The sequence below is a fragment of the Podarcis melisellensis genome (assembly GCF_964234715.1).
Source record: "Podarcis melisellensis genome assembly, chromosome: 1".
Lineage (NCBI taxonomy): Eukaryota > Metazoa > Chordata > Lepidosauria > Squamata > Lacertidae > Podarcis > Podarcis melisellensis.
Window position 1 is genome coordinate 130,951,468 of NC_138528.1, and position 27,046 is coordinate 130,978,513.

The window sequence follows — 27,046 nt, forward strand, 5'->3', positions numbered from 1 at the left end:
CTGAGCAAAACACCACAAGGGCATCCAATAGGATTTAAACAACACCTTGCTCATGTGGTGAGATTAAATGTTACCAATTGTGAGTGGGAAAGCAGAACCAGGAAGAGGTGATGGGAGCACTGAAAGTTGTGCTCATCTCATGGCAGGCTGACTGCAAACTTTGCTTCTGGTGTAACAGCGGCTTGGTAGGAAGAACCTTCTGCTGAAAGTGTCCAAGGCTATGCAGTGTGTCACTTTTCTCGACAGAAATACCCATTTACTAGTTGGAGGAGCCAAAGCAGCAATTTCCAGGTCCAGCCTCTCTACGTTGTTGGCCTTCTCTTCCAATTTTGTGGTCACTTGGGAAAGGGGGTGGGTATATCTTTGAGGACTGGAAGAGCTTGTCATGTAGCCCGCACATTAATTCTGCAGGAAATAGCATGGTAAAATCAACACAAACCAGGCAGATTTCATGCTGTGTGTGTGTTTTATAATTAGGGTCATGCAAACATGCATCCTCGTAATTGCACAAAGGGACCTGGTGGATCCAGGCCTTTTATTGACTGTATGATTCTGCCAGATGAGTGCATAAGCAAATACTACCAACAATTAAACTTTCAACATTGATAAATGGATTTTGTTGCTCTGCTTCAATGGCTCTATCAGAAACAAGAGCTACGGGTATGATTAGGTTGCACAGATTGTGGATATGCAGCATTTATTCCATGAACTGCTAGGTTGTAAACAATACTCTCATCCCCCACCCCCTTCTTTTCTTCATTGACGTTCTCTGACCTGTATCAACTAGCAGAATACAGTGAATCAGGAATGGCAAAAGAGCTTTGATGAAGCTATGCTATCTTTGGGCCAGAGGTTTCTCTTGAAGAATCTGAAGCTATAAAACAAGCTTCTACGATCCTAGCTTTACACCCTGCATGGCTTTCAGTCCCTGAGATATAGCTAACTCCTTCTCCTCATTCTGACTGGCTTGAGAAGTTCTGTAAGTGAAGAGGAGAGCTATCTTTCCCACAGGATCCTATCTATGGTAAATGCAGATCACTAATGAGCTATCTTGTCTAGATGTGTCTTGTGTCAAATCCAGTACAGTATGTTACAGCTAGATTTGTATCCTGTTAAAGAAAGGTTGTAGTTGAGCAAAGACATTCTGGGAGGTTAAAGATTTTTCAGCAGAGCAAGTTTTTGTGCGTTTACCACTTCATTGCTTGATATCTGACTGGCTGCTATTTTTTCTGCCGATTGAGACATTGGCATTGCAGCTCTGCATTGCCCATGGCTCTTCTTCACCAAGCAGTGCTCCCTAGCAATCTTACAATGGCACTTTGTGCATGGAGCCAGCTGCACAGTTGAACAGAGTACAGTTGCATAAGCCGTGTTGAGAAGCTTGTGAAAGAGCCCCCAGATGATACTGGGTCCAATGAGAGTGCTTCTCCATTGACTCCCATCTATCTGTGGAAGAAATGAATGACAGACTAAGAAATCCAGGGCAGTAAAGGAGAATAGAAAAAGTATTTTACTCAATAGAAAACTGCTTGGTCTGGAATTTTGTTCTTCACCGAGAGTGAAATGGGGCCAGCCAAAGATGTAACGTCTCTTATTTCTGGGAGCCTTGTGAACCTTCCCTAAATTTGTGGTAAAAAGTGAGTGTAACCCTTCAGAGTAATTTGGCAACGAACAAATTAGCACAGAATCTCTATAAAATGTGCGCTTAAAAGTCAGTTTCTAACGTGGCGGCATCAGCGGCATTGGTGGTTGGTTGCTAGTAGGCCTGAGTACTTGACTGATCCTGCCACAGAACTTGAAGTACGCCTGTAGCATCATTTCAGCAGTTTCCGTGTGGCAAATGGTGTTTCCTGCTTGGCAGGGGGTTGGACTTGATGGCCCTTGTGGTCTCTTCCAACTCTATGATTTTATGATTCTAACTATGCATGGAGTTATACAGAACTGTTAACTCTTGAGTCAAAGTGACAATAAAACATTTGGTAGCTGCAGTAGCTTGTCTCGCCATGTTGCAGGGATGATCAAAGTAGCAGCTGTGAAGGCAGAGGAACACCATTGATGACAAGACACTGATGACCCCTTTACTGTGTTGCATAGTCCTGTTTACTGTTGCACTCCCCATGTGTTTACTGTAATTCTTTAAAGCCTGTGTGGGGTGTACTGTAGCTCATTCTCCTACTTGTCGCTGGGATGAATGAGCAATATGCTATCTATCCTATGGTCTTCCTTGGTAGGAATTTTTGTGTATGTGTGCCTGTTCCACCAGGAACGGATCTGAACAAGCAGGATTTCAAACCAGTTCAGCTCGGTTAAATTTCAGAGGAAAAGCAGTTTTAAAGGGTTAGAACAGGGTGCTGATACAGGCCACCTTCATATTCCTGCATCGCAGGGGTCCAGCTAGATGACCCTCATGGTCCCTTCCAACTTTGATTCTATGAAATGCAGTTGTAAAGGGACTAGATTGAAGCAGAAGGGGTGGAAATGAGTTAGATTGCTTGTTGGAGTATACTCCTCATGAAGAAAACTAACACAATCATCACCATTCTATCATTTATTCAATTTGTATCCTGCTCCTGCTCCTAAAGGAGCCCGGGATGTGGAGGACACACGGATCTGCATCTTCTCTGAAATACTGCATCATACCAAAGAGACCCAATTCACATTGCACAAGCTGCAGTCAGAATTGACTCAGCTTTTTCCTGGCAATGGTTAATGTTTTGCTAGTTAAAGGAAAACCATTTGTTACTGCAAGAATTTGAGATAATATGTAATGGCCTTTTCAACCATTGCTTAAAAGTATTGAAATCTGTATCCAAAGTTCCCAGTCTTGTGACCTGGCTTGCTGCCTCAGCTTGTCTGGAACACCCTTTCAGTCAGGAAACTTCCCAAAGACTCACAAATTTCCTTGGGAAACTTTACTGTTGCTCTGATTAACTGCACCTGAGAGACCTGCAGGACTGTAAAGCATTCCTACATTGATGGAGTCCTAGACCTTCGACTAATTAAACGGTCTATGGCCTTTAAAACTGTGGAGGTATTGTTTTTGTTTGTTATTATGGCATGCATTTTGTGTTTTTATATTGAAAATCACCCTGTGATCTTCAGATGTATAGAAGTTTAATAAATAATAATGGAAATGTTCAAGGTTTCAGGTGCAATACTTGTCACCCGCAGTTAGAAAGTTCTCAAACACTGCCTCAGACTTTGGTGGTCCAGGGCCAGTTGGAGGGATGACCTCGTGTAGATGGGCCAGTCCTAAGTCTGCTTCCTAAACAGAACCCTCTGCTTTTGCACTGAATGAAGGCCTTGTGCATTTCAGGAAGGGAAAAGGAGTCTCCTCTTCTTTATAGGACCAGGTTGTCATCTGACAATTGATAACTGCAAGCTCTACACGAGAGTAGTGGCCACTTTATGACACCATGATGAACCATTTCTCTTTTTTCTTTTAATTCTGTGGTGTTCTGTTTCAGAGTAAGGGTTGCTTCTGAGTGCTTCCTTGCAAGAGTCTTATCTTTGTCTTGTGATGACACACATTTTATGTCAGCAGTGCCGGAAAGTAAATATTTTCTTCTCAAGCTCGTTACCTCCAACATTTGTTTAAAAAGATTGACTCCTTTTGATATTTATTTGATGTAAATGTTCTTCTAAATAAACTTTTTCTTTTAGCCAATTAGCAGAAACAGTGATTTTTTAAAAAAAGTGTCTATATGATGCTACGAGATTTATATCTGTTCCAAAAATGCACAATGTCTCATTTAAGCAGGCTGCCCATATACTGTTCCCTACCCTAGTAGATTTGGTTTGGACAAGGGAGTTATCATTATTTTATTTTATTTTATTGCATCCTGAGTGCAACTTGTTAGAGTAAGTCTGCAGTCTCTGCCATCTTAAGATGAAACAAAAAAAATTCCTTCCAGTAGCACCTTAAAGACCAACTAAGTTAGTTCTTGGTATGAGCTTTCGTGTGCATGCACACTTCTTCAGATACACTGAAACAGAAGTTTCCAGACCCTTCTATATAGTGAGAAGGTGGGGAGGGGTATTACTCAGAAGGGTGGTGGGAATGGGTGATTGGCAGATAGCTGTGATGAGCCTGTTGACTGGAAGGATTTTTTTTGTTTTGACTATGGCAGACCAACATGGCTACCTATCTGTATCTTAAGATGGTAATTAAATGCAGGCTTTGTGGCCTCAACATCAAGCCAGTTTTCACCCATCTCCTCCTTTTTCATTTTGCTTAACATCCAGCCTGATGAAGAGTTGTGGAGAACTCAAAGGCTTACTTATTTGTTTCGTGATATTTTGGCTGATCCTAATAGTGGAAGTTCCAAATGTTGGCCTTTTGGATTTTTCTGCACCCAGCTCTCTCTGTTTCTTGTATGCCACATCAATATGACTTGTTAGGCTTCAGACCACACTAACCTGTTTGATGCTGTTGTCTGATCAGTTTGCTTGATGTTCTGCTGAAATGTCAGGAAAGGATTCTAATATGACTGGCAACTACCGTAATCTCAATAAAAGGCATTGGTCTGGGATGCATGGGCTCAGGAGAGTTTGTTGCATTATGTTGTCCTGTCTTAAAATACATAGAGTCATAGAATTGTAGAGTTGGAAGGACCTCAGGGTCATCTAGTCCAGTGTTTCCCAACCTTGGGCTTCCAGCTGTTTTTGGACTACAACTCCCATCATCCCTAGCTAGCAAGACCAGTGGTCAGGGATGATGGGAATTGTAGTTCAAAAACAGCTGGAGGCCCAAGGTTGGGAAACACTGATCTAGTCCAACCCCTGCAATGCGTGTTAACCCATCTATCTTTCTCAACAGAATGTTGTTTCTGAGGACAGTCACCCAATTTAAGATGAGAACTCTAACCCCTGCACCTCAGAGTATTATAGTTATTGACATTCACCATTAATCTGTTGTAGTATAATGGATTATTAACTATGGCTCAGGCTCAGATCTCCCCTCTAGCCACAACCTCAGCAGGTGCCAAGTGGCCTTCAATCTGACACCTTACATGTCTGAATCTTATTTGCACTTTTAATAATATCCCAGGCAAGATTTAATAACTGTAATTTAATTAATGCATCTGATTAAGAACAGTACCTGACTAAAATGCTGATCTATTTTTCTTCACCCTGCGCTCTGTGATCCCTGTACTAGTTCATATCAGGCCATGGCCAAGAGCAAAATGTGTACAAGTGGTGCAAATTCTGTGTTGTTTCAATATATATCAACTGCTGTGGGGGGAGCTAGCTATGCAATTTGAGCTGTAAGAATGCCGTTTTCCTTCCCACTGCAGCAGTACCTATTTATTGACTTGCACTGGCATGCTTTTGAACTGCTAGGTTGGCAGAAGCTGGGACACAGCAACAGGAGCTCACCCCGTCACACAGATTTGAACCTTACCTTTACCTTTAGTAAATAGCTCTTTACAAAGACTAATCCATTCTCATTTCATATCCATCATAGTCAGTTGTGTCATTAATTGGAGTAATCCGTGTTTCGGTTTGTTCTGGCTTGGCTTTCTCTGTAGATGAGACTTGGACTGCTCTTCGCAGCGAAACTGTTTAGCCTTCTTGTTCCAGGGCAGAGGCGAAGAGCTGGCTGTGGGTCCCTGCTACCCACAGTTAAGAGATGGGGGGCCAAGGGCCACACTCTTGTTTCTCTGGTGCTGCCACAGTAACAGGCATCTCTGCCATGTGAGTGAATTGGTGAAATGTGTAGAGTCAGCTTCCATTTGGGTGTTTGGTAAGCACCATGCAATGAACTTTGACAGGTGTCAGTCACCCGACATCATTGACACCAGATGATTGACAAATGTCTTGTCCCACCTACCTGTCAAAACTGATCTACAGGGTGCAATGAGACAAGGATATGTTTTTCCAAACCAACCAACCCACCCCCCCCACACATGGCTTTTACTTCCTCTCCCTTCTTAGGTATTTGCTGAACAGGATTGGGGGGAGAGGAAACAGTTCAAAAGGACAGTTTTAAACTGTCCTTGAGGAATCATAAAACAGTTTTTAGGCAACTATGTGGTTTTGGGGGGGGTCTCTGCTTGCAGATCAAAGTCCCAACCCATCTCATGCTATAAATGAAGCCTTGCTCACTTTTAGAAATGGTCTTCGGGTTGATATGTTGTAGCTTAGCGCTACTGTTTAGCTCTGAAATCTTGATTCTGTTCTACTGTTTTGGTAACAACCAGGTTCCTTGGAAGCCCTTATTGTTGATGTGCTTTCTCTGCCTTGGACTTCTTGTCTGTCTCTCAAGCAGAGCACAGTGGTACCTCAGGTTAAGTACTTAATTCGTTCCAGAGGTCCGTTCTTAACCTGAAACTGTTCTTAACCTGAAGCACCACTTTAGCTAATGGGGCCACCTGCTTCCACCACACGATTTCTGTTCTCATCCTGAAGCAAAGTTCTTAACCTGAGGTACTATTTCTGGGTTAGTGGAGTCTGTAACCTGAAGCGTCTGTAACCAGAGGTACCACTGTAACTCTGAAAGGAATGGAGAAGTCCCTGACATTTAGCAGACATAAATCTCTCTTAATTTTTTAACATAAAAATTGAATGATTATCAATACGTTGAATATTTAATGTGGAAGTCAAAGCTACTGGCTCTGCTGCATTAAAAGATCTAAATTGTTGCACATAAGATCGTGGTCCTGCAGCCTGAAACTCGTGGGATGGGCTGCCAAATCTTAATATATATTTTTTAATACACACCTGTACTGAGAGGAGAACACCCAGGAAAACTGGGAAATTTTGGGTGGGGAAAGTTTTTTCTAAATAGAAAAAACTGGAAATTTGGGGAAAATACAAAACCAGAACCTCTTTATGTGGTACTACTTGGTCTTTTAGAACGAGTGATTTATGTATTTTATTAGAGTAATGGCTTAAAATAATCCTGCTACAAAACTTGAAAACATGGTTTCAAGTTTGCTTCTTTTGAACGCAGCTTGTCAATTCAGATGAAATAAACAGGCGGAAAACTCACATCTGAAATGGCAATGTCCAGAAACCAGCAGGAAAACATTTCAGCTTGCCAGGCCACTCTGAAAAGAGGAGCTTTGAAGGGAGACTCCGGCATGAAACTGCTGAATTGCCTTTTGAACAGAAACTCAATTCTAGCACCTGCAACTTGAAATGACAAGATTTTTTATTATCCTTCATGTGTTAATTAGCTTACCAATGCCAGGATGTGTGTGTTAACACCAACGCAGCCTTGTTAATCATTGCTGTAACTTGCTTTTACATAATTATTATTTTCTGTCCTTTTTGTTTTCTTCTGACGTCAACTCCATTTCTTCCTTCCCCCATATTCATGCAAGCACTGTGTTTGCATCTATGCCGGCCAATTCATTGCAGTCTGCAGATGAGGACTAGGCCATGTGAAAAATAAATGTGAGATTTTAGCTGCAGTTCATTCATTATCAGCTTTGTATTTTTGCAGGGGTGAAACTGGGCTTTCTTTCACCCTGACACACACCTGTGCGGACACACCCACTCCTCAACACATTTGTTCTTAAAGGTGCATATTGCATAAAAAGTAGGCAATATATTGTTTGACATCGTGTCTGTTATGGCATGGGCAGCTTCCAGAAGCTTCAGCTGAACTCAAGATTTGTACTCTAAGGTTTAGAAATATTAAGAAAAGCTTTTGCCATAAATTTTGAAGCTTAAAAGTTCTCCCATGTTTAACTTGTCTTTAAAAGTAACATCCTGACCTCTGCAGCCTAAAACACGGCCAATTCTGGGAAAGGAGGAAAAAAAGGGTGTGCTAATGTTTCTTGTTTGAAAGAGGCTGGGGGAAAGTTAGTATCTTCAAATAATAAAATAAAAAGAGAGAGAGAGAGAGAGAGAGAGAGAGAGAGAGAGAGAGAGAGAATGTGTGTGTGGATCTCCTCAGAGAGTAATAGCTCATTTGAGGAATCCTAAGAACTCATAAGACTGTATGACCAAAGAGAAAATGACCGTCCCGTCCAATAAAAGTAAATTGTTTGTCAAAAGTTGAGCTTCCTTGTACAGCAATTCTCTATTTGAGGTTGGGTTTTGACTTGGATTTATTTAGTCAAAGGATCATTAAAAGGCTGTATTTCCATAAGATCAACCAAGACCTTCTGGTTCCCATTTAAAATGTTTTGGGGTTTGTTTGTTTTTTTTGTATCTTTGAGGATTCCTTTTAATTTTATTTTTGTTTGATTAGTCATTTCAGGAGATGATGCTTTCCTACGTATTAAAAAATAAAGTTTTTTTTTAAAAAAAAACATTTAAAGGAAGCTGTCTCTCCCATTCTTATTTCAGACATCGTGATATATTGGTATATCACGATGTTTAGCTGGTGATATATTGCAGTGTTGAAAACCAGGTATCATCCATCCCTGGCTGGCACTTTGCAAAATACACTGGAAACATCAGCAAACTATTAATAAAACAAAGCCCTGGTTTTGGAACTGAGGGAGACCCTGTGCATGTGGGAGGCATCTTCACTCACATGATAGTGTAAGGAGCTCCAACCTGAACCCAGAGATGTGCCCCAGTTTACGCAGAAGCTTCTGCATGCAAAGGCAGGAGGACGACTGCTGTGGAATTTCCCTGCCCAATAGCAATAGTTTAACGGTGCCAGCATGCCTTTAAAGGCACTGACCAGTGCTTCTTCGCTTCTGCTTGCAATTCTTTGGATCCAACTCGTTACCTTTAGTCATTAATACGCATGTAATGTCATTGTTGAGGGACGCGGGTGGTGCTGTGGTCTAAACCACAGAGCCTAGGGCTTGCTGATCAGAAGGTCTGCGGTTCAAATCCCCGTGACGGGGTGAGCTCCCGTTGCTCGGTCCCTGCTCCTGCCAACCTAGCAGTTCGAAAGCATGTCAGAGTGCAAGTAGATAAATAGGTACCGCTCGGGCGGGAAGGTAAACGGCGTTTCCGTGCGCTGCTCTGTTTCGCCAGAAGCGGCTTAGTCATGCTGGCCACATGACCCGGAAATTGTACACCAGCTCCCTCGGCCAATAAGGCGAGATGAGCGCTGCAACCTCAGAGTCGTCTACGACTGGACCTAATGGTCAGGGGTCCCTTTACCTTTAATGTCATTGTTACTTAACTGAAACAGGAGTTGAATGTTCCTATTCATAAACAAGGACTTAAGTGGAATAACTTTTGTTAAGATTGCTGGTAGTGGTTAAAGGTTTTGACCAGGGGCATCATCACAGCAGTTACTAGGCATAAAAGTAATTGTCGCTACATTTTATGCTCCTGTTGGTACTAGGATACTAAATGTGGGAAACATTTATGGAGAGCAGTCAAGCACTCTGGCTGAGAAGCACTGGTAGAATAACTACTTTGGGAGTGGCTGTCCACTTGGCTACATAGCTGGTTAACTGTTCACATCCTGGATAAGTTGCTGGAAAATGTGACCATCTATATTTCCTTGTGTTTTCACCTGATGAATTGCATTTCTCTTTTGGATTTTATCTATGCTAAATCTGAGCAGTTGTCTAAATCAAATTGCTGGAAAGACTGATTCAGTAGTGTGAAAAGTATGTGTATTTATGAGAATCTTGCGGAACACCCAAAAGAAATATATCCCATTGATGGGCTGCTTATTTTGAACTAGGTAGAGTGCAGAGAAGGTCCTCTCTAAGAAGGAGATCTCTGTGTCAACATAACTTAGATTCTTGTAGCCCAAACGTACTCTGCTTAGACGGTAGTTCAGTGCAGTCCTGGCCATGTTGAGCACCAGCCAGCAGGATCAGTGGTCAAGGATGAGAGGTGTGGAAGCCCAGCAAGTTCTGGAGGGCTACAGGTTTATTGGTTGTTCTACCCTGGCCAAAGGAAAACAGATTGAATAGGAACCATTATGTTGCTTTTGAAAGGTATACTGGTCAAAACCGAAGTCTGCCTCTGATCGTACTGGATATATATGGGACAGAAAACCTTCTGTACTAGAGTGACTTGAGCAGGTGTAGTAAAGAAACTTACCCCTCCTTCAACATATTTTAAAGTAAGCAATAAGGTACTTTGCAGTGGGGAAACAGGATCCTATAGCCACCCCCCCCCCCCGCGCTTTTGCCTGATGGCTACATGAATAGCCAAAAGTAGATTATTTGAGTTTTCCCCACCATTTCTTTGATTATTTGTTGTAGTAAAATAATACACTCAGATGTGTTTTTCGGACTATAAACTTGAGAGTGAAATTGGAGAAGTTTTCTACAACAGGCTCTCATGTCAAAGTTGGAAATGCTTAAGAGAAACCATGTTGTAACTCTTCCACTCTTTTTCTTTTCAGATTTGTCTCAAGTTGTAAAAAAAAACACAACACCCCCCAAAAAACAAACAGCACCCTAAACGCACTGGTAGCTCAAAGCTTCTGAAGAAAAATGGCACAACTCTTGTAGAGAAGATGGCCCACTAGATTCTCAGGGAAGGGCACAAATCTCAAGATGGCGGCCCAGAGGATTCGTTCTGCCAATGCCAGCGGGCTCCCACGGTGCAGATCTGAGGGGACACTGATTGACCTGAGTGAAGAATTTTCTGAAACCAGCTTCAGTTCCGTCAAAGGTGAGCGGGTTTTTTGTATCTAAGTTGGAGCACCAAAACTAAAGGCCTACAAGAGAAGGGAGTCTGTATGCACCATCACAGTAAAGTCACCAAACTAGCTCAGTAGTCACCAGTCTTTTCAGACTAGTGGGCATATTTCAAATTGTGAGAGAGCACTGGCAGCACCAGCCACAAACTAGCAGCTATGGGGCAGGGAGCATGGTATAATACAAAACGGCTACCATGGGGAGCATGACATAACACCAAATCAGAAAGACAGCCAGCCCTGACGACCTTCTCCTAACCATGAGAAGTCAGCTACATCCTGCTGGTCCTGATTGTGGGAGATCAGACAGTGTTGATTTTGCGCATGCACACCCACCGATGCTGTTGCTGTGTAACGGCAACAAGGAGCATTCCACAGTACCTGGAAAAACATGCAAGGCAGCCACACCACATTAACTCTCATTTCATAGAAATTGCTTAGTAGCTTTCTGTGCATTTTGCCCCATAACTTTCTGGAAGGACCAGACACTTCTTTTTTCTTTTTTAAAAAACAAAAGTTTAAGAGTTTGGGACCCTTCCCAAGGAGCAGCAGTGGAAATCTTCAGCGGGGTTGGTGACCCCTGCCCTTGCTCATGCTTTTTGCTCTTGTAGCTTTGTCTTCCAGATGTGCAGCAGGCAAAGCATGGTGGGTGGGATAAGTGAAAAAGCCCTGTTTCTGGTCACTACAAGCCATTTAGCATAAGCTAACTCATGGTTTCTGACTCTGATTTGCCAGACTATTGGAAGCAATAGTTTGTCAATCACACACCACACCAAACCATAGTTACGCTTCCTTAACTGTGATTTGATGCATTGTCTGAATTGTGCCTTAAAGTGTCACATGATCCTAATTTTTGATCATACTACTTACATAATACTTCAAAATATTGTTTTGGAATGAAAAGATTTCTGCATAAATGCTCTTCTAAAAAGTTTTCCGAGAGTTAATACCTTACGTTTAGAATAACTAAGTGTGGCATTGCTTGAAGGAGAAATTTCAGGAGCATCAGCACATTTAGCTGAATTTTTTAATTCCTCATAGGAAATGCTATTCTGGGCAGATTACGATGAAAGTATTGTGTATTGTTTCAGCAGCTATATTTGCTGCATGATTCTGCTTTGGAATTCAGTCAGTGGATACAAGATTGAGATTGACTTAATGGTTACTGAAACTAACCTTGATCCAGAGATGGAAAACTGGTTTAGTGAAGCGGCTTTCCTTAGCCACCTGTCCCTGGGGTGGGCAAGGGTGGGCTCTGCTACTGTGTTCGCTTTGTCTTCCCCTCTATCCACAAGAGTGGAAAGAGGATGAATAACTTCACATTACCAGGAGAAGAGATCCTGGCATCCTCCTTCACTCAGCATGAAGCGCACCCGTCTGTTTCCTGCCTTGTGCTTTAAATGTCTCCAACACAAAGTACACTTTTTTAGCCCCTCCTGCATTTGCCCCATTAGTGATAAGGCTCCATCTGCAAAACCTGCTGCTTCGCGTATGTGCAGTCACCAAGACCTAATTCTCGCTGAGGCTGCGCCATTTTAGAGTACGGGGCAGGACTGAATATCCTGCTGTACAAAAAGGACCTGAACAAGAAGCAGACGGGCATCTCTTTGAGAGACCAGTTTCAGGACTGCAGTAAAACTCTTTGGCTATCTGCTATCTGCCTGACTTCAGGGGCAGGGTGGCTGGAGAAGACAGCCTGGTCTCATAATATGGGAAAGGTGATCCTTCACTCATCCAGGTCACAAACCATTAGAGATTTATGAACACAATCTTTTGCATTATGCCTGAGAAAATACTGGCAATCAGTGTAGTTGTTCACCCTTTTCACCAGCCAGGTTTTACTGATGGAGATGGGGTGGTAAACAGCTGTTTTGTCTATACTGTCAGTGATTATTAACCTACAGGAAGTAGTAATATCCTAAGATCTTTGCCTTAGAAAGAGGCATTTCCTTTTCATCTACCAACGCCTGAAGCACATTTGGTAGGAATGCGAAAGAGGGTCTTCTCAGTGGCTGCTCCAAACTCTGGAACCCCTTACCCAGAGAAGCCTGGCTAGCTCCTTCTCTGATAATGTTCTGCTGACAACAAATGGGCATTTTTATTTAAACAGAGTGCAGGCCTCTTAACTGGTTTTGATTTTTACTGGTGCCCTGCAAGCTTTGTTGTTGTTGTTGTTGTTGTTACCTTCTATACCACCCTTCACCTGAGGACCGCCAGGCAGTTTACAATATAAAAGTACATAATGCATAACATAGTAACGAACAGAAAAAACAGTGCCCCCCCAATATATGCCCTCCCAATGTCTGAGTGGGTATCCAAATGAAGTTGGTGTTTATATGAAGTACAGTGGTACCTCGGGTTAAGTACTTAATTCGTTCCGGAGGTCTGTTCTTAACCTGAAACTGTTCTTTAGCTAATGGGGCCTCCTGCTGCTGCCACGCCGCCAGAGCACGGTTTCTGTTCTTATCCTGAAGCACTATTTCTGGGTTAGCGGAGTCTGTAACCTGAAGCGTATGTAACCTGAGGCGTATGTAACCCGAGGTACCACTGTATGTTCAGTTCCAGCAAGGGCATTAAGGTGTTCATAATAGATGTTGAACATTTATCCTTCCATGCCTGGAGCAGAGGGAGTGTGTGATCCTACACATGTGCATAAATGGGCATTAGGATGCTATATTGGCTCTGGCTTCCCAAAGTAAGCACACTGCATGGGCATACAAGGATTGACATATGTGCAGGGTCATCACACACAATGCTCTTTAAGCCAGCAATACTTTTAATTCCAGTTTCTACCATGAGGAGCCTTCTGTATAGGATGTGATGTGTGAACTGGCCTTAAGTTCTGGTTTTCTTTGAAACTGGACCCTAGAATCATAGAATCATAGAGTTGTAAGAGACCACAAGGGCCATCGAGTCCAACCCCCTGCCAAGCAGGAAACACCATCAGAGCACTCCTGACATATGGTTGTCAAGCCTCTGCTTAAAGACCTCCAAAGGAGGAGACTCCACCACACTCCTTGGCAGCAGCAAATTCCACTGTCGAACAGCTCTTACTGTCAGGAAGTTCTTCCTAATGTTTAGGTGGAATCTTCTTTCTTGTAGTTTGGATCCATTGCTCCGTGTCCGCTTCTCTGGAGCAGCAGAAAACAACCTTTCTCCCTCCTTTATGTGACATCCTTTTATATATTTGAACATGGCTATCATATCACCCCTTAACCTCCTCTTCTCCAGGCTAAACATGCCCAGCTCCCTTAGCCGTTCCTCATAAGGCATCGTTTCCAGGCCTTTGACCATTTTGGTTGCCCTCTTCTGGACATGTTCCAGTTTGTCAGTGTCCTTCTTGAACTGCGGTGCCCAGAACTGGACACAGTACTCCAGGTGAGGTCTGACCAGAGCAGAATACAGTGGCACTATTGCTTCCCTTGATCTAGATGTTATACTGCTATTGATGCAGCCCAGAATTGCATTGGCTTTTTTTAGCTGCCACGTCACACTGTTGGCTCATGTCAAGTTTGTGGTCAACCAAGACTCCTAGATCCTTTTCACATGTACTGCTCTCAAGCCAGGTGTCACCCATCTTGTATTTGTGCCTCTCATTTTTTTTTGCCCAAGTGCAATACTTTACATTTCTCCCTGTTAAAATTCATCTTGTTTGTTTTGGCCCAGTTCTCTAATCTGTCAAGGTCGTTTTGAAGTGTGATCCTGTCCTCTGGGGTGTTAGCCACCCCTCCCAGTTTGGTGTCATCTGCAGATTTGATCAGGATGCCCTTGAGTCCATCATCAAAGTCGTTGATAAAGATGTTGAATAAGACCGGGCCCAAGACAGAACCCTGTGGCACCCCACTAGTCACTCTTCTCCAGGATGAAGAGGAACCATTGATGAGCACCCTTTGGGTTCGGTCAGTCAGCCAGTTACAAATCCACTGAGTGGTAGCATAGTCAAGACCGCATTTTACCAGCTTCTTTACAAGAATATCATGGGGCACCTTGTCAAATGCCTTGCTGAAATCAAGGTAGGCTACATCCACTGCGTTCCCTTCATCTACCAGGGTTGTAATTCTGTCAAAAAACGAGATCAGGTTAGTCTGACACCCTACATTCAGCCACATATGAGAGTGTTTCCTTGCTGATTTATTGCACTGTGTCTGTATTGTTGTGGTTGGCCACCTTGAATGTTATCTGGTGGAAAGTTGGGATAGAGATTTAATATATAAACAAATGTGGACATTTGGACTGGGTGACTTTAGGGTTCCTTAAGGCCCTAAGATTAATGCGCTGTCTCCTTTAATATGCTCAGACGGTGATTATCTAGTAACCCAGATTTGTGTGCATTAAGACCTCTAAGCTTCTCAGCCGCAGATTAGTATCTTCATTTCTCCCTACTCATTTACATCAGCTCTGCTTGGGTTTGCCCTGCTCAGCAGTTATCTTCCTTAAGAATAATGGATGCAAAGCATTCCTTAAGTGTGGCTTTCCCCCTTGTCTAAGTTACCTTGAAGCATTAACATTCTTATCATGCAGCAGCTTCCTCCCATTGTACGTGGTGTTCTGGGCCTTCTTCGGCAATGATATAACACTTTGCCTCTTTGCTATAAGATTTAATTCCACTTAAGATTCAGCAACGTGGAATCTCATATTTTGTTTTTCCTTTGAATTTATTACTGTGAGCCTTTGAGATCAGGCCATCTCACTACTGAATGTGTAAGCCTTCCTGCATGGACAAATTATCTTCCATGACTTGGATAAAATTTGCACTACCATTAAGACTCTGTTAACTCTTTCCAACCTGGAGCAACCTGCATTTCAGTACTGGAGAATATGGAAGAATGTGAAAGTGGATGGGTCCCTCAGGTTTCTGACAGACCTTTACCTATGCAGCTGTTTGTTTAGATTTGGCTCTTTCTAGCCTGGAATTGGATTTGTAAGTTAATGAGGCAGTTGTTTTAAAAAAATAACTATCTGATACAGGAGTAACCAGATGCTTGCAAATGCTTGTACAACAAATACTAGTTAAAGCCTTGTATAACAAAGCTGAATCAGTTCATGGCCAATGTCATTCTCAATCAACTTCTTTTTCCATTGTTGTGGGCCACAGCCCACATTTAGCACAGCGTCTCCTTATGGATCTAGTGATGAATTTGCCCACACATTAATCTCCAAATCTGCAAGTAGTTAACTCACCCATATCACACCCTTTCCCCAATAGAGATTTACAGTGCAATGTATGCACATCTATTCATGTCTACTCAGAAATGAGCCCTATTGAGTTCAACAAGGCTTACTCCTAGGTAAACTTGGTATCAGATTGCAGCCTTAGTCTCTAATAATGCAGAATCCATTAATCTCTTGAAAAATAATGTGTGTGCGCGCGCACACATGCATGTGTGTGTTTATGCATGCAAATATCCCGATTCAGAGTACAAGCAAAAGAGCTACGGTATAATTATGCAATGTTGGTAGATGGTTGTTATCACCTGCAGTTGCTCACTACGTTCTGCTTTTTGATTTGCAGTGCCTTCTCCTAGTGCCTTGATGATAGACAATCCTACGTCATTTGGAAATGCAAAGGAAGTTGTAGCAATTAAAGACTACTGCCCCAACAATTTCACCACCTTGAAGTTCTCCAAGGGTGACCACCTTTATGTCTTAGATACCTCAGGAGGTGAGTGGTGGTATGCTCACAACACCACAGAGATGGGCTACATCCCGTCCTCCTACGTTCAGCCTGTAAACTACCGGAACTCTTCATTAACGGACAGTGGAATGATAGACCATCTGCTGGAAAGCTCCGATGAGGGAGCCAAAGAGCTGGACCTGCTTGGAGACTGGACAGATTTAAACCTGAGCTTAGCCAAAAACAACCCTTTTATGAATAACATGCAGACTAACCCTTTTCTGAATGGGAATTTGCAGATAATGCCTGATAGGAGCAAGGATTGCTCCCACCAAACCACTGTGGATTTGTTGCTCTTTGACACAGGGGTGCCCACCTTTACAGGGTCAAGCTCTGCAACTGACAGCAGCCTAGGTAACCATCTTGATGAGGGTCCATCAATGAATGGATTTGAGTTTGAGCAGCCAAGCAGGCGGGACAATCCTTTTTTCAGAAGCAAGCGCTCCTACAGTTTATCAGAGCTCTCCGTACTCCAGGCAAAGTCAGAAAACCCGGAATCCTCGGGCTTCTTCACAGGGTTGAAATCTCCTACCCCGGAGGAATTCCAGAGCAGAGAAGACTTCAGAGCTGCATGGCTGAACCATCGAAAATTAGCAAGGTCTTGCCACGACCTGGATCTGCTGGGTCAGAACCCTGGTTGGGGTCAGACGCAGCCTGTGGAGACCAACATCGTTTGCAAGCTGGATAGTTCTGGGGGAGCAGTTCAGCTTCCAGATACAAATATTAACATGCGTCTTCCTGAAGGGCATGTGGGTGCTGGCGACACACAACAAATCTCCATGAAGGCTCTTTTGGATCCTCCTCTTGAGCTCAACAGTGACAAATGCAGCACCATCAGCCCTGTACTAGAGATTAAGCTGAGCAACATGGAAACCAGAACTCCCATCCTGCTGGAGATGAAAATTTCAGCGGAGGTGAAGAATGACCCAGTGAGCAAGAGTTTGGTGGGAGTGCAGTGCCTGCGCAGCGACATGAAGGACGGTCCATACACACCGGTGCGACTTGGCTGTTGCTATGGAGACACCATCCAGGTTCAGCTGGAAAACCTGGAGCCTTGCATGTACATAGCCATTGTGGCCCAGGGACAGAACATTCCATATCCTTACACTGTCTGGGATTACATTAGTAAAAAAATCACAGTTGGAGTCTATGGGCCAAAGCACATACACCCTTCTTTTAAAACTGTGGTGGCCATCTTTGGACATGATTGTGCCCCCAAGACTCTGTTGGTGAATGAAGTCACACGTCATGCACATTGTACATCGGCAGTGGCGCTGCAGTTGTGGGGGAAGCACCAGTTCACCTTAGCGAGGCCGCAAGACCTAAAGCTGTGCATGTTTTCAAACATGACTAACTATGAGGTAAGAGCCAGCGAGCAGGCAAAAATCGTGAGGGGCTTCCAGATGAAACTGGGCAAAGTCAGCCGCCTCATATTCCCCATCATGTCACACGATCCCAACGAACTGTATGACTTCACCCTGAGAATACAAGTCAAGGATGCTAAGGATGCCATATTGACTCAGTTCTGTGTCCAAACACCACAGCCTCCTCCCAAAAGTGCTATCAGGTCAACTGGGCAGCGAAGGTTCCTGAAAAAAAATGAAGTGGGGAAAATAATCCTGTCTCCTCTTGCAACCACCAGCAAATACCCTGTCTTCCAGGATCGGATAGTGGCAAGCTTAAAATATGGGAAACTACTGAAAACTGTAGTGCGGCAAAACAAAAACCATTATCTCTTGGAATATAAGAAAGGGGATGCCATAGCCTTGCTAAGTGAGGAGAAAATCAAGTTGAAAGGTCAGCTTTGGACAAAGGAATGGTACATTGGTTATTATCAGGGTAAAATTGGCCTTGTCCATACCAAAAATGTTTTAGTTGTTGGGAAAGCCAAGCCGAATTATTTCTCTGGGCCCGAGCTCACCACGAGTATGTTGCTGGAGCAAATCCTGCGGCCTTGTAAGTTTCTCACCTATATCTATGCTTCAGTAAGGACTTTGCTCATGGAAAACATTAGCAGCTGGCGTGCGTTTGCAGATGCTCTGGGATACAGCAACTTGCCACTTGTTTTCTTCTGTCGGGCAGAGCTGGACAGTGAGCCAGAATGTGTGGCTTCTGTGCTGGAGAAACTGAAAGAAGACTGTAATAATTCCGACAGTAAGGATAGGAAATCTTTCCAGAAGGAACTGATGTCAGTAAGTATTCTGGTTATTGGAAGTATTAAGTCAGGAATGGTCACCTGGTTTCCAGCATTCTGTTGTGTTAAGAGCTCCCCTGAGCAGGCTGTGGGAAAAATAACTAAGGCTGTGAAAGCTGCTGCTTGTTTCTAGCACAACTGAGCACCAAAACCAGCTCTTCTTCACTGTTGCCATATATTTAAGTACCACCCAGGTGCTTCTCAAGAAACCAGGGGGCCTGAGGTAATGGCTGAGCATCCCCTTGTACATTACTAACATTGCACCTATTGATAGCACAATCCAAACAATGTCTACTTAGAAGTAAGTTAGGATGAATCCAACAGAACTTACTTCCAGGTAAATAAGTTTAGGAGTACAGCCTTGATTGTGTTAGGCTGCAGACCTAAACTTGGAAGTAGCTACCACTAAGATAAAGGGGGCTTACTTAGGAGTAATCATGATTAGGCTTGGGCTGCTATCCATTCTGTTTTCAATGACTGAAGTGCAAATACATGACATTGTACAATGTGCATTTCCTTGCCATTTTTATAAACGTATCTCAGGTGATTAAATCAAGAGACAATCACAGAAAAATCTTTGACTGGATCCCTTTCCCAGCTCAGAGGTGCATTTTTAGGATTATGTAACCGCAGATAAATTTCATCTTTGGGTTGTATCTCCCTCCGAAATTGCTCATTAAAACTTTGCTTCAGTGGGAAAGGAAGTGCACTGCAACTGACAAATTGAAAGCCAGGTCTCTCGGGATTTGGGCCTTCTTAATAAAAGTGCTACTTTCTTCATTAAGTAAAAATGACCTTCCAGAAATCCATCTTGTGGAACCAGCTATATAATTACTTTACTTCTTCCTCAAGAGTATAGAAAACTCTGTGTGCTCAGGAAAGTGTTATACAGTAGTTACCCCCATTTAAAGCTGCAATCAAGCTGCCCCCTTTTAAAAAAAGAATGTTTAAAGGAAACTGAATTGAAGACCCAGTGTCTAAAACCATGATGCACAACACATGTCATATATACAATACATGTTGATTGGTTTAATTCTTACAAGAATTCTACCTTAATGATGAAAGCTCTTTTAGAAGATGCTATAAAGTGATGGTTGCCTGAAGGGGAATCCTTAGGTTAAGCTGCTGTGATACAGAATGATGAGGAAGGAAGGAAGTGGGCATTCAGTAAGGAGTGTGAGCAAAGGACAGGAGGGAGCCAGCTCTGCTTTGCCAGCGGGAGTAGTACAAAAGTTTGCAAAGGCATGATGGTTGTGTAGCACCACCAACACAAATGAATTATCAGATTACCTGGATATTCTCCTTGATTTGTCAGGATGTTAAGAAGTGTACAAATAGGGGTTGTAAACTGGAAGATACTACTTCTGCCTGCTGGGAAAACAACTGTTGGAGTTCATGGGGGAGGAAATGCTCTAGAAAGTCAGAAGATTAGTCGGTTGCCCATGTCCTATAGGCCTGGTTTTGGAGTTTGGGGGAACATGTAGGAAGCAGCAGGTCTGCCTTAATAAGATTAACTTCCAGCTCCCATCATTTCATTCTGAGACATAAGTGTGTGGTGCCCTGACTATCACTCAGCTTTTAATGGCTTGGGGGAAAATACTTAGCGGGGAGAGAATCCACTTTGTTTAAGAATTGAGGGCCCTTGCAATGGTCCTACCATGCCTAATATGTCCATACATACAAACAACAACAACAACAATAACAAGTTCCTTGGTGCAGAAACTTGCTATCAATCCACTACCTATAAGCTACTTAATATCCAATCAGCTATTTGGAAATGAAAGTTTGCCAACTTTTGAGGCATTATCTAAATATTGAAGAGTACATACCGTATTTTTCGCTCCATAAGACACACTTTTTTCCTCTTAAAATCTAAGGGGAAATGTCTGTGTGTCTTATGGAGCAAATGTGTGGTCCCTGGGGCTGGGGGGGGGGACCTGGGCTTCCCCCGCCAGCCCCAACAAGCTCAACCAACCTGCTCTTTGGGGCTGGCGGTGGGGGAAAGCCCTGAGCAGCTTTGGAGTAGTCTGCGAAGCCTCCGCAGGGCAGCGGGGAGCCTTCATCCCGCTGCCCTGCAGAGGCTTCGCGCGGCTATCCCTGGCTTTTGCGGGAGGAGGGGGAAGGGACAGAGAGAGGCTCTCTCACTTCCCCCACCTCCTGCAAAAGCCCCCAAGAGCCGCATTTTTTTTTTTCTTGAATTCCCCCCCCCCCAAAAAAAGTAGGTGCGCCTTATGGTCAGGTGTGCCTTATGGAGCGAAAAATACGGTACATTTGAATTACATTCTTCCGGCACTTCTTTTACAGTGTGACTTTTGAATTTAAAGTATTCTTCTTTGGTATGCTGCATTTACTTCAGTAAATGCTAAGGAAGAGCATTGTTACTACTGTGAAGTAATAGCCAAGTGCCAGGCAAGTGGTCACTTTAGAGCAGTGTTTCCCAACCTTGTGCCTCCAGCTGTTTTTGGACTACAATTCCCATCATCCCTTGCCACTGGTCTTGCTAGTCAGGGATGATGGGAGTTGTAGTTCAAAAACAGCTGGAGGCACAAGGTTGGGAAACACTGCTTTAGAGCACACAGACGAGATCCACAGCCTCTTTCCCCCCAGAAATTGAAATAGTACAATTAGGAGGAATTAAAACTCCTGTTGTCAAATTTGCTAATCCCAGCAGGAGTGTAGTAATCACTTTTAAGAGCATGTGGGCTATAATGTAATTAATGCACATTATTGAAGGCCAGACCACAGGGATTCTCCTGTCTATGCTGCATGTCCTAACACATAAGCTAGTTTTGCAGTGCCTTTGCACACACGTAATTAAAATAGGATATTTACATTTAATTTAATGGAATAGCAAGGTCCTAGAATAGAATATCAGAATTGTAGAGTTGAAAGGGACTCCGAGGGTCATCTAGTCCAACCCTTGGAATGCAGGAATCTCAGTTAAACCATCCATGACAGATGACCATCCAACCTCTGCCTGAAAACCTCCAGTGAAGGAGAGTCTGTTCCACATCAGCTCTTACCATCAGTGGTTCAGTTGGAATCTCCTTTCGTGTAACTTGAAGCCATTGGTTCAGGTTCTACCACCTGGAGCAGAAGAAAACAAGTTTGCTCTGTCTTCCATGTGACAGCCATTTGAAGATGGCTATCATATCTGTTTGACAGTGGAACAGACTCCCTCAAGTGGTGATGGACTCTTATTCATTGGAGGTTTTTAAGCAGAGGTTGGATACCACCTGTCATGTATGTTTAGTTGAGATTCTTGCATTGCGATGCTTGGGGCTTTCCAAGTCCACAGTTCTATGATTCTATCTTCTCTCAGTCTCCTGTTTTCCAGGCTAAACACACTCAACTCCCTCAACTGTTCCTCATAAGACTTGGTTTCCAGACCTTTGAACATCTTGGACAAATCAGTTACAAACTTCTATCTTGCTTGGCTTAAGAACTAATCATTACCTGAACGTACCCCTGTTTGGAGTATCTTTATAACCAGACAGAGAGAGGAATATAAATATAAAATAGTAGTGGTTTTGCTCTATCTTCTGATCTCCTACAGAAATGGCCTGATGCTCCATTGAGGGTGGGTGTCCATGGCTAACTTGACTTGTCCTGCATTCCTTCAGGCCTTGCTGAAAATGGACTGCCAGGGTTTGGTTGTGAGGCTAATTCAGGATTTTGTGCTTCTGACTACGGCTGTGGAAGTGGCCCAACGCTGGAGAGAGCTTGCTGAGAAACTGGCCAAGGTCTCCAAGCAACAGATGGATGCTTATGAAGCCCCCCATCGAGACAAGAACGGAGCTGTCGATAGTGAGGTAAGAAAGCTTTCATGTAATGCATTCTGGGTTTTGCTGGATGGTTCACTCAGCACTATAGGTTGGAAAAACAGTTTGCTATTATGTACAGCTCCCTTTTTGATCTTGAATGATGACAAAAGAGCACGGCATTTTTTGTTGCATGTTTGCTGTGGTGAAAAAAGTGGCCGCACAGGAAGAAATGCATTCCGCCTTGAGTGTTATTCCTCTTCCATGGTCTTGCAGGTGTTGTATTTATCGCAAAAAGGTATCAAAGTGAAATGGCTCGCCCTTCCTAGTACTTGCAATCTGAATGTTGGCCACCCTCAGATTTAATCTGTTTTCCATGTTCACAGGAACAGAACAGGGAAACCTGGCACAGACAGCACTGGGTGTTTCTTTCCATCCAGCTAACTATTGCCGCTATTTGTAATGTTGAAAGAGTTATTGAAAACCCCTCAGTACTTACAAGAATACCGAGCCATTTGTCAGCTGCAAATCTGAGTTAGACCCAAATTTGCAGCACACGAAGCATCTACCGTATTTTTTGCCCTATAGGATGCACTTTTTCCCCTCCAAAAACGAAGGGGAAATGTGTGTGCGTCCTATGTGGTGAATGCAGGCTTGCTGAAGCCTGGAGAGTGAGAGGGGTCAGTGCGCCCCAACCCCTCTTGCTCTCCAGGCTTCAGGAAGCTATCCCCCCAGCCTGGCAAGCTCCCAGAGCGATGCCAAAGCAAACACTGGGGGCTGAGGTCGGGGGAAGCTCCGGCTTCCCCCACCTGCAGCCTCGCAAGCTCCGAGAGCGATGGCGAACGTGCGCCCACCTTTGCTCTCCGAACTGTTCTGGGGGCTGGGGTGGGGGAAGCTCTGGCTTCCCCCGCCCGCAGCCTCGCAAGCTCCGAGAGCAATGGCGAACGTGCGCGCACCTTCGCCATCGCTCTCCGACCCGTTCTGGGGGCTGGGGGCGGGGGAATAATTTTTTTCCCTTTATTCCCCCCCCCCCAAATCTAGGTGCGTCCTATGAGCCGGTGCGTCCTATAGGGCGAAAAATACGGTAATTTGACAGCAGTGTTTCTGGACTTAGTGTGCTGTGTCTGAGACCTTTTCCTTATTCTGTCCTCTAGCATTTGGTTTTGCGGGAAACCCTTTAATAAAAAGAAATGTAGCCTAGCCTGCTGCAGTATTTCTCATAAATTTGTTCTGATACGGTTTATTCTAGGATTGAAATTCCTGCCTTTCTTTTGGTCTAGTTCTCATTGAAGTCGCAGCTGGTGTCAAGGCTGTGCCATTTCAGCCTGTATGTGTTGATTCACATGGATGAATATCTTAGGTAGATATTTCAGGATTTTTATCCCATGCCTGGTCCAGTCAAAAAGTGTTATGAGACAGCCCTTGCTCTTGGGTCTGCAAGAGACTGCAGAGATGGTTTGGTTTAGCTGACATAAATCCTAACAGCAGAGGGGTCTTGTATACTGTGTTAATGCTGGTTTCATGTCTTTGGCAGGCAATGTGGAAACCAGCGTATGACTTTATGCTCACATGGAGCAATCAGATGGGAGACAGTTATCGCGATGTGACACAAGAGCTGCACATTGGCCTTGACAAGATGAAAAATCCCATCACAAAACGCTGGAAGCATCTCACTGGAACACTAATTTTAGTCAACTCCCTGGAGATTTTGAGGGCATCTGCCTTCAGCCCACAAGACCATGATGACTATGCTATATGAAGGGGAGCCCTAACTTCTCGATGCTTCTTATTTGTATGTTTTTAACTAAAACACAGTGGGAAGACACTTCTGCAAAGCCAAAGTTTTGAGCAATAGTTTCTGTGCTCAGACTGCAAACTTCTTACTGTTGCTTCTCCCTGGTGCAGAAGACACTCAAGACTCATGTTTTCTATGCTCTGTGGTTGACAGCTTTTCTTAATTTGTAACATTTAAAATGGAACTTTTTTAGGCATTTGCAGATATCAGCCTTGAAAGTTGAAATTACTTTGGAGAGCTACCATTTCTGTGTAACATGGAACACATTTTTGCCCCCTTTAAAACTATCATTCCTCAATGAGTCATTGATATGCATTAAAGTGAAGCACAGTCAGGCATCTTGCAAGCATTTGCAATTTCTAATGTGCCGCTCTGAAAACAGTTTATACATTAGTGTGCTAACACGCCCCCCCCCCCATCCAGTGATCCTCTCGGTCTTATAACGACTCTCCATGGTTCACTTTTATGTACACCTTTTTGTAAGGAAGAAAAAGCACACTTCCCCCCCCCCCACCCCCACTGAAGTGATTTTGTTAAAATTTAGGACTATGTGCTAGTGCCCAAGCTGCTTCAGATCCATGATTAGAAATAACTAGAAACAATTTCAGATTATAGGACTGATCCATCCCCTTTCACATTTTAGAAAATTGTAATGGGTACCACTTATGGTCAAATAGCATTTCACAGGTTCATCCTCTAACGGTAGTGTCTTGACCATCTCTGCTGGCAGGTGACTGTCACCAGAAGTTTACATTGTATTATTATAAATGCAGAAACAAGTATTCAATAGTGGTTCTTAAGTGTGCCATTGATTAAGCTGAAGTTTTAGGATTAGTTCTTTCAAGGATCATTGCCCTGTGTTGAGGCTGCACCAATTGAAGCTCACATGACTGAATGTGTCTCTATTCCACACATTCTCTGGATACAGAAAACTGGCTCCTCAAAGGGAGGATATAGTCCGCCTATAGTCCGTTCCCCCTCCCCATAACACATAGAGCAGCCGTCTGCAACCTCCAATGGTTCTTGAGCTCCATCAGCGTTAGTGCGCGTAGGGACGATGGCGGTATAGCCTCAAACATCTGGAGGACCACAAGTTGTGAAGAGCATACTTACCATGTGAGGCCCTGCATGCAGTCCGAAGTATTTTCAGCCTAGACACATATTCCACCTTAAGTAAGAGCTAGACCTACCTCTGATCAGGTGCCTAGTTGGTCACTCAGAAATGCTTGACTTGACAGCACTCTCTCATTGTGTTCCCAAGGGTATTCTGTTCATTTATTAGCCCTTAGGTCACTCGGATTCACCTTATGTGCTGTATGAGCATTCAAGAGCTGAAATGACACCACCTCTGTGATGTCATGTACCATATAAAGCTATAGAAAGAAGTCTAGTTGTACAACTTTCAAATGAAGGTTTTGTGAAGCCCTTTAAGTCTACCTCTTGATTCCAAAATACTTCATGTGGGAAGTGTTTTCATTTTTTCTAGTGTGTGAATTGGTTTTTTGCACAAGAGATTTTCATAACACATTTACTAAATTTCCCAAGGCACTGTTCAAATGTTGAATATTAAAGGGAACGTGATCACTATTAGTAATGTTTTAAACCTGTTTTCCCATTTTAGAAACATGTCACAGCTTTGTTCTTTGGAACAAGCTGACCTTTTAAGCAACTTGGGTTATACAACACAACTTTCCTATCAACAGTTCCAGAATTTGAAGAAAGCATTGATCCAAGCTTGTTGGAAAGGTGTTCCTATTGTTTGCGTACATGTTTAATTAGTGAGGAAAGTGTTTTGTCATTTATTTGCTTTCTTAGCCGGCTCCTTTTAAATGGCCTCCCTACGTACTTCCCTACTCTGTCTAATGAAAAGCACCTTAAACTTGGGGTTTTGTTGCAAGAGATTGAAGCAGATTCCTATGCAAGTGTTCACATCACATGTTTGAAGTTGGTTAGGCTAGTGGTATTATCCTGTGCTCATGGAAGCCATTTTTCCAAAGCATGCCTGTTTTTCTCTCTTGACAAAACCAGAATCTGCACATGATCCTGAGTAGCATGTTTGAGTGTAGGGAAGGAAAAACAGACCCCCTTGTATTGTAGCCCATACAAAAATATGATGCAAGATGGCAAGCCAGAGCATTAAGAGTAAAATATTTTTAATTGGGCTGGGGGGGTGGGGCTTCTCTTTCATTGTGATATTTTTCAGAAATAAAACAAGTCCGTGGAATGGTTAGTCTCTCTCTAGATACACGGAAACCTGAGGGGAATATATTGCACATGATAGTCTAGGCTCCCCACAGATGGATGGGGATGTGAGAATACAGGCCCCCTCCTGTGTATAAATGTTCTCACTGTATGCGCGCAATCACTGAGCTAATGATAATGTGTTCAAGGTAGCCTTATTCTGCACCTGCCTCTGTGCCAGACGCGTTTCACCTGTGAAACTTGGTTACAGTGATTGTGGACTCTACAGATTCAGTCACAGAGTTAATTTGTTCTTCTGTGTCTTGTAAGAGCAGAATCGAGCCACAGCAATGAGATTTTAATCCGTTTTAACAGTGGGAGTTTAAAGCTGGCTATTGGGGGAGATTTCGTTTCCATAAATTGGATGAAATATTCCATGAGATTTTTTTGGGGGGGGGAGGCAGGGAAATGGTCTGGTTTGCCTTTTTCTGCCATTTTTATCAAACTACCTCAGGTCTTACACACTTTTCCATGTTTGGATTTAAGTCTAAAAGCTCCCCTGGATGATTACTACACACCACCAACACCTACACTATCAAATCACAACAGCAGCTTTTCTAGATTAGTTTGATGCAATTGCTGCATGACTGATTTTCTGTTTTGACTAAAAAAAAGTCAGGTCCTAGCACATAGTTGGAGTGGTTTGTATGTTCAGCCAAATGCCTTTCACTCAAAGTATGTCCTTACATTGTAAGCTTGCTTTGGATTTTACATTAATACACTGTACAAGTAGTTTGTTGTACATTTTTTTAAATAAAAAAAACTTGTCAAAACTACAATTAAATCAGATATTTGAACACTG

The 27,046-nt window shown here is 43.3% G+C and overlaps 1 protein-coding gene across 1 annotated transcript; it reads left to right on the forward strand.

Moving 5' to 3' along the window:
• Window positions 1-249: 249 nt before the first annotated feature.
• SH3BP4 (SH3 domain binding protein 4) lies at window positions 250-27,046 on the forward strand. Its single transcript, XM_081913588.1, has 5 exons — window positions 250-351; window positions 10,283-10,554; window positions 16,092-18,445; window positions 22,071-22,259; window positions 23,743-27,046. The coding sequence occupies exons 2-5, from the start codon at window positions 10,437-10,439 to the stop codon at window positions 23,965-23,967; spliced, it is 2,886 nt and encodes a 961-aa protein (XP_081769714.1). The 5' UTR covers window positions 250-351; window positions 10,283-10,436; the 3' UTR covers window positions 23,968-27,046.